Genomic DNA, 8408 nt, shown 5'->3' with positions numbered 1-8408 from the left:
GGTAGGCGTTACGCGATCGCGTCAGTTGGAGAGCGGGCGCAGGTACGTGAGGAAGCAAGACGTCGTCTCCGCGTTTAAAGATTTTTGGTTTAAACAAAAAAATGTAACAAAGAACGCAAGTAATGTTTCGTAAAAACGTTTATTTTTTTTCCCCGCAAGTGTATTTATTTTGGGCTCCTTCTCTTCCAGGTTACGCTGTTCTGCCGCTCAGTGGACTCGAGGAACATTTAATGCCGAGAAGAAGACTCTATTGCATCGGCCATTGACCTTAAAGCGGGCCTCTCCAACAAACACCGATGAAGAAACCTAGATATTCGAACTATTTCGTTTAAAACAAATGTTTACACAGGCAGCTTCAAAAACAACCTACTTCCAACGAAAAGATTTTCTGTAACATTAACGAGCTCTTTAAAGCTTTTTGGGGTGTCCGGATCAAAAACTAATAGTAAGTGCGAAGAGCCGATTTTATTTTTGTTGAGATGAGCTCACAGCACACCGCGTTGGGGCAATAAAACGCGACGTGTGCCTGTGAGACGGGGTTAAAAAATTAGGCTGCGATTTTTTTAAGTCGAAAGATTTTGAGAGAGGAGGGAAAAAACTCGAGGCAGTTTTTTTAAAAATTTAGAACAAAATTTTTTAATCAACGCTGCGTTGAAGAAAATGGCGGCGGCCTTCGTTGGGTGGTGGCTGCAGGGGCCGCGGGAAACCCCGCAGCTCGGGCGGTGACGTCACCAAGCCTGGCTCTTGCGTCAGTGGCCTGAGTGGAGTTGGCAATTTTTGGATTATTAATGAGCTTTATTTAAATTTCGATAAATTTAAACATTTTAAAAAATTGAATCCCGTATCTAGTGATTTTGTAGAAGCGGGGGAGGGGGGGTCTCCCCACCCCCCCGCACCCCAATAATAGCCGTGGGATATTTCCAGCTTTTAAGATTTTTTTGTTAGGTGGCATTTTCTCCACAATTTGCGTGGTGGTTGGTGGCAAGTTGGACATTAAACCACCGTTTCAATTTATACGGCGCGTTAAAAGTGAACTATGGTAGCATCGTTAAGCCATTTGGTGGGGGAGAAATGTGGCAGTAAGTTGGACAGTGCTTTATTAACATAAGTTCCTTTAGCGATATGAGGGTGCCCCACAGCCCTTGCCATGGAGTTTCCAAGGCTTTCGTGCGCAGTGTTGCGTTCAATGTTTGGCTGTACTGCGTGTTTTAGATAAACGTATGCCGGGCATATGCCACCTATATTGTTTGTACTGTATTGTCATCTAGCAGTGGAGTGTTAGCTTGGCCTAAAAAAAATTAAAGATTGTACGTAACTTGGGAATTTGTAAAACCGGGGGAAGCGTTTTTTAGCTACATTTGCGCGTGGGAAGAGACTCCAACCCCCACCCAAACCGATCTTTGTCGAGGAACTTGGAAGAGTGGCGGAGGCCGTGCCTGCCACAACAGGTTCCCGTCCATGAGATGGCGAAGGTCATCCGTTGTGGCAAGCCATCGCCAAAGTAATTTTAGCGACCGGTAGGGGGTGATGGGGACGGGGGGGGGGTTTGGTGAGTTCGTAAACACGACGTGGATTGACATTGATTTGTGAAGGGAGAACGGATAATTTTACCCTCGGAAAAGGCTCACCTGGGTGAAGATTTAGAAAAGAAATTATTCTGGATGAGTCTTGGCGCAATCGGCGGTGCGTTTGGCCACGAATTCTCCCCGAGTAGTAGGCGCCGTTAGTGGTTCGCAGGCAAGCGAATCCACGTTAGGGTGACTGCGTGTGTGTGCTATTGTGTTGCGATTTCTTTAATAAATATTCTCATTTTTACGCTCAAAATGAGCGCCCTTAGGCGTACAAAGCTTTAAGCCTCTCTCTTCCCCCCCCAGAGAGATCTGCGTGTTGGAGGTAAGAGAGATTGGGTCATGAACAACAACGTTTTATATAGCCTATGACAGCGACACGACTTTGTGATTCATCTGGACCACCTAGCGGTCTCGGCAGTGTAGTTTTCGTTATGATGGGGGTGGGGGCGTCTTAAAGCTTGAGTATTGAGTTCGTGTCGACAACATTCCAGCTTCCAACAAACTCAATCCCAGGCAAGGATGGATGTTTAAGACAGTACTGTAAGAGTATAGTGGACCCAGCCGAGAGTCTTGGAACTTAACGACTTATAGTTGTCCACACTCCAGCTTATAAAGACGCCCTGTATTTCACAAGTGGTTCTCTTAAGTGGGTTTATTTTGCACAAGGCACCACATTTACAGTATAGACCCAGCTTAAGTTATAATTGCCAGTCCAGCTCGTATAGGAGTCGACCCAGTTTGTCTTAAAGTATGACCTTTCTGTGTAGATACTGGGTTTATTCATGGCCAACCCTCCAAGCTACACACTAGGCCCAACTTTAGTATTATGCTTACCGATTGAAGCTTGGGCTATGTGTCGACTCGTTTACAATGTCAAACTTTTCGGACAATGGGTTAGACCCAGGCCATTTTGTGGCATTTGGTTGTTTTTAGGAAACTTAAAATCCCTTAAGAGTATCAACCAAGTGTTAAGTATTTAACACTTGTTCTATATGCACACCGGTTTATAATACTTGGCACTCGGTGACGATATACACCGGTTCATCATCACCGACACTTAAGCCGAAAGTAGACCGGGCCTTAATAGGTCTTAAGCATGGCCTTCGGGGTCGATAGACTGGTTTATAATAGCCACTAACCCCAGTTAGACCCATTCTCGTGTTAGAGGCAGTCTCGTGTTAAGAGTTGTGTTGTAACTAGCCAAGGTGTTTACTCGCGCAATCATTTTGTCAATTGGCCAACTTTCAGACATTTCAAACCACCGTTTTGAGAAGCCAGCTTTGTGTTGTCCTCGTGGGCTTGAGTTGTGTTTTAAAGCTCCATCCTAGGATGTGTACGCCTTTGATAAGGGGACCGTGTTCCGAGTCGTAGGTCGAGACATCAAAACTATAGTTTGACCCGGGTATGGCTTCCCACTGAGCTGTATGGCTCGTTTTCAGTAGTGGCCTGGCCAAAAATGATGGCCAAGTGGCGTTATGTGGGAATGTATAGGCAGCAGCAGCGTATACGAACCGGTCTTAACCTGCGTTGGGGGACACGATTGCATGTTCACTTTCACCATACCCCGATCATATATATACGTTACTTAACATTTAATTATTGCACAGCGCTTTATAAAAGCTCCAGGAGATTCGGCGAGATGAGTCGTGTATTATAAGCTGGATGTTGAAAGTGTGTGTGTGTATTAGGGGCTTGTATTTGTTTCTGGCTTGGCATAGTAACACTGCTGCGTTGTGGTTGCATGACTATCGTTTACGTATGTACCTGTTTGTGTCATCCTGTTGTATTGTAAATGCTTGTGTTTGTATCAACAATCAGACTGTAGTTGTTTGGTATCGGTATTTTATATGACTACGGAGTTACCTGTTTTAGCTGTGTCACTCCACTGCTGGATTGATCGTGGGGCATATAAGCGCAGTCCAACAACGCAATTGCTGAAATTGCCCTCTCGCTGTACACCAACGTGTAGCCCTTAGTAAGTACAGCGGCGGTGACGTTGAATCGAACGCGCATTTTTGGGATGCGTTTACAAATGATCGATATTTAATGGGTCGGTATTATTGACTCGTGCGTTTGATACGTCTTCGACGCGCTTTTTTTTTCGTATTTTTGTTTCCGAGATTAATCTTGCCTCGACAGGATTTAGGTATGAAAAGTTGTGCGCATTGGATGGAAGACCACCAAAAGCCATGCATAACCAGGTGCTGAAGGCTGCTTCGGAAAGGGTGGAACAGCAGAGAGCCCAGAAGTGCAGCACTAGCCCGTTGTACCGTACCGCGCTATGCTCCCGCCCGCCTTCAACGACCCCCTCGGAGGCACCACACCCCCCCCGTGTCTTCTGCATCCAGCAGTGGATTGGCAAGGCTTGTTCATGTATGTTACATCATTATTGTTGTTGGTTTAAAGTGCTGTAAATTAACGTAGGTTAAATGTTTGTAGCGTAACGCTAAACGCGCAGAGTGGCGCGTTGGCGCGCGTTAAACCAAAAACACATCGACTTTAAATCACACCGCGCTTATTTAAACGTAATGTGTGTACACCACGGCGTTTTAGACGTTTGCTCAATCACCGTGTACTAAGTATACTACGGACGCATATATATCTTATTTTTTAAATTGAAATTCGGTTGGCCGTGCAGTTGACGAGTCGCTGGTATTGCCATCGGAGGCAACAATGATTGCTGTTGCCGCTCCCCGCAATGCAGCAAAGCCCACGTTGACGGGAGTGAAGTATGGTCATTTTGCCTTCCCGCCACGGTTGGGTCTCGGTGCGGGTTGGTGCCAAAGGAGCATAGAAGTGCAGTGCAATAATTTGATTTCGCTACTTCTGCCCTCTGCTGCGATCAGCAGCTGCTGGTCCCTGCGTGTTGTGGCGAGAACCCGTTCGATTTGATTGTAGGTTCTGAATGTCATTACACACGTGTGTGTGCGTGTTTACTGTGGGGAGCGGTGGTGCAGCGGTTAGCGCTACGCTGCGTTACGAACCCCGACGGCCCGAGTTCGATTCCCGCTCACGGCCACCAGCGCCGGTGACGATTATCTGAACCGGTCCCTGGGCCTCCCCCTAGGTCGACTCGGCCTCAAACGAGTACCCTGTGCGGTGTGTAAACATCGCCACTAGGGGGGGGGGGGTGGTGGGCAGGGAGACAAAGGCGGCCGGGCGTGATGCTGGTCACCCACCACCTCGTGTGCCTTCGTAGGTGCTGCTCGCTAACAGCACTTGCCCCAACAGTCTGTTAAGGCTACACGGGGGATCTTAGTCGTGCTCGCTAACAGCACTTGCCCCAACAGTCTGTTAGGGCTACACGGGGGATCTTTGTTTTTGTTGACTAGCTTTGGTCTGTGCGCTGTGGGTGAATGTGGTGGACGGGGTCATAGATTACGTTGATGGCCAAACCACGGTTACTGTTCACCAAGAGTTGTACTTCACTGCCCTCTGGCGATTGCTCAGAGAATTGATACGAAATTTGGAATGTTGCAACTTCCGGTAACCGTCCTATTGAATCGAGGTTTCATCACGTACATTATTATCGGTACGTTTATAATCGGCTCCATCTGACGATTGTAGTATAATGTAGGTTACGTTTGAATTAGAACGTGCATAATATTAAACCGGAGTACTTTACAGTACTTGGGTTTGCACGTTAATTAGAACAGCGTATTCTTAAATCATACCGTGCCAAGCCATCACGGTTTACCCCGTATTCTTGCAAAGGGACATTGAGATTTCTGGTCCATACGGCGTACAGCCGTTTCAATACGGGCAAAACACTTTTCTCCTGCAGTATCACACGCAAATATGTGTAATATTAGTATGTTTGACACGTAGCAGGGCTTTAGCGACCAGTATTATTCATATAGGGTTTTTGGGGGGGGTTGTACATAGCGTAAATATGACTGCCCATATTCTTGGTTCTTTCGGTAAAGTCACTTAAATAGAAAACAAAAAATCTAATTTTGTAAAAATTTTAAGTTTTGTAATTTTAATTTTTGTATGATATTTTATTTCAAAACTGTTTAAGATTTTTTTTGTTTTCTATTTACGTGACTTCATCGAAAGAACCAGGAATATGAATTCCTGCAGTCACGAAAGTTTTAAGTCAATTTATGAATGTGTCGTGAAACCCGCCACCACCCGCCACAGGCAATTATAGTAAGGTTTGTGTCGCGTAAACACAACGTGCCAATTCGTTACTCGTACAGCACAATCGGTGTGTAAAGTAAACATTTTTGTTAAATAGTTTCCTGGCTATCCCGACACTCACGACGGCCCTTGTTCATCCACTAGTGGATGAAGAATATCGCCGTGTCTCTCGCGGCGGGGGGGGGGGGGGCTGTTGTGACCATACTTCACCACGCGTGTCCGCGGCAAGTACGGCGCAACACTGGATTTATCGTTGTTGCCGCACCGCCGAACGTGACCCACGCCACGTTGTTGTACGAGCAGGGGGCAGCGTCTTCGGTCGTGGTCGGTTCCACTGCTGGATGAAGGAACCTCGTCCAAGGCTTCCGCCGGCCTCACCGATCGGCGCGACATTAACGAGCCCGGCCCATAGCGAGCGCTGCTTTGCCTGCACGCAAGTCCCGAGTTCATCGCCGCTTCTCCTCGGTGCACGTCCCTAGCTGTTGTTCAAGTGGTCAATGGGGGGCGCGAGCGTGGGCGGTGACTGATAACCAACGGGTGGAAATTCCACATTCACATGGCCGGGGTGAAGATAATTGGCGTACATATGCCCACCTCGGAATGGAAGACGACTCGTGGATGATGATGATGATGACGACGACGATGATGACATGGTGGGGGCGAGTCGACCGCGTAGGAGCGACCACTGTTGCCTCCCCACAAAGTGGTACCAGTTTTACCAAGCCTGACGGTTGCGATTGTGGGTTGGGTTGAAACCCAGACCGGGATTTTAATTGGTGGCCTTGGGATTCGCGCTCTTACCACAGCTAACCCGAATGGACAGGGTACAAGTACAGAGTTTACGGTGTACTACGCTGCGCATAGGATTACAGTACGACAGTTGGTGCTTATGACACCGTATGTTAATGAAACTATGCATCCAGAATGTTTAATGTACGTTGGTCCGTAAATACACGAATTGTATTATAATGTGGGATTTGGCAGAAGGAAAGGAAGCCATGTCGATGTATAGTTTCAGTCGCATTGATCGTGACCAAATGTAGGATCGTGTTTAGTGTAATACATTACCGTGTAAATTTTTAATATGTACATAAATTGGCGTTTATATAAGTTTATTCTGCGGTGTATATACCGCGTTACGTAATGTTACGTGTTCGGGCTTGAGCAGTACAATACATAATGTACTGCGTTCAATGCGCCTATGCGTGATGAGCCCCATGTGGAGTTCCGAGCGCATGCCATAGAAACGTGGACATTTTGAGAGTGCCGCATTCTGTCCAACCCCTAATTTGCGTCTTTTTCTCTCCTTAACTCGTCACTCCGCTCCAGTAAATTGTGATCGCACAGAGACTCGGGTACTGGAACGATTTATTTGATAGAACACTGTGCGCTGGGGTGGCCAGGAGATGTTGACTACCTCGCGTGGTGCACAGGAGGTCGTGGGTTCGATCCCGACCCTGCCGCCTGCTGCTATATATTTGGAGTTTGCGGTGTCTCTCATCATCATCACGGTGGCTAGGAGATGTTAACTACCTCGCCTGGTGCACAGGAGGTCGTGGGTTTGATCCCGACCCTGACGCCTGCTGCTGCTGTATATTGGGAGTTTGCGGTGTCTCTCACCACGTGGTCGCGTGAAATTTTGTCCGGGTCCTCTGGTTTGTTCCCCTCCACGTTTAGAATCAACATCACGTGTTTGCCAGCAGCTATTAATTTACACGTGATGACGATGAGCCACTTGGTTGAGTGAGCTATCATTTGTGTCCACGTCGCTTTTTATATACGTGTAAGAAAAAATTATTGCTCGGTAGGGCTCTTACCTGGTCAAATGAAACAAAAGATGTAGTTTAAAACCGAGTGGTTCATGATGACCTTTGAGGACATGAGGTCAACAACTCCTGTGAGAGGAAATTGTTTAAGTGTGTTTCGCTGCGTGGCGGTAGGAATGTGGTGTTGCATGCACAGGCCGGCGACTTGCCATTGTTTTTAAGTGAAAACTAAACGAATTGTTTGGCTTGTTTTTACCCAGGAAAAGCATCACCGAGCCGCGACTCGTTAAGTAGACTTCAGGTCACTCGTGTGCTGCATACCGTGAGAGACGTTTGAATGCGATTGTGTGATTATCCCCGGCCATGTGTATGATGATATCGGGATATATACTATTATCGTACAGTTAGGTTAATGCTACACGAATGTCAAAACACAACAAAAGTAATTTTTAGAAACGCGTCAAGTCACTGCCAGATGTAAGGGCTTCATTCAATGAAAAAGAGAATAGGTAATCGGATTCCACCAATATAAATAAATATTCCGATTCTGATATCGATATTACAGTGAATGTAGTGGGGTGAAAGTCCACGCCTTTGGACAGGCTCGGGCTGGTACTGTCATCTGCGAGTTGGCCAGTAGATGGCAGTACAGCAAACGGGTTTAACGTGCGCTGCTGTGCGTGTGGGTGGCATTTCTCCCCGAACTGATTTTTTTCTTAAAACGCGCAAATTTTGCTCAAATTAATGTTAGCAAACGGCCACAATGTGGCATTTGTGGCCGCCGCGGTGGCTAGGAGATGTTACCTCCCTCGCCCGGTGTACAGGAGGTCGTGGCTTCGAGCCCAGACCCTGACGCCTGCTGCTGTATATTTGGAGTTTGCGTGTCTCCCTCTATCCCTGTGGCCGCGTGGATTTTCTCCGGGTCCCT

The 8408-nt window shown here is 47.1% G+C and overlaps 1 protein-coding gene across 2 annotated transcripts in view; it reads left to right on the top strand.

Annotated features, from left to right (window-relative positions):
* Nucleotides 1-8408, top strand: part of PPP1R10 (protein phosphatase 1 regulatory subunit 10) — a 38585-nt gene continuing 30177 nt past the window's right edge. Inside the window, exon 1 of one of the 2 annotated variants that reach the window (XM_032976476.2) lies at nt 1-445. Coding sequence is in view for 1 of the 2 variants with exons in the window: in XM_076053002.1 (XP_075909117.1) it covers nt 3853-3944 (92 nt within the window). In the remaining variant the exon portion in view is untranslated. Of the gene's footprint in view, nt 3945-8408 lie in introns of both variants that reach the window. The other variant, XM_076053002.1, reaches the window with a different exon arrangement.

This window comes from Petromyzon marinus, chromosome 59 (genome assembly GCF_048934315.1).
Source record: "Petromyzon marinus isolate PM22_M1 ecotype Great Lakes invasive population chromosome 59, UKy_Petmar_22M1.pri1.0, whole genome shotgun sequence".
NCBI lineage: Eukaryota > Metazoa > Chordata > Hyperoartia > Petromyzontiformes > Petromyzontidae > Petromyzon > Petromyzon marinus.
Note: the sequence above shows the minus strand (reverse complement) of the source record. Positions and strands in the feature narration are given on the sequence as shown.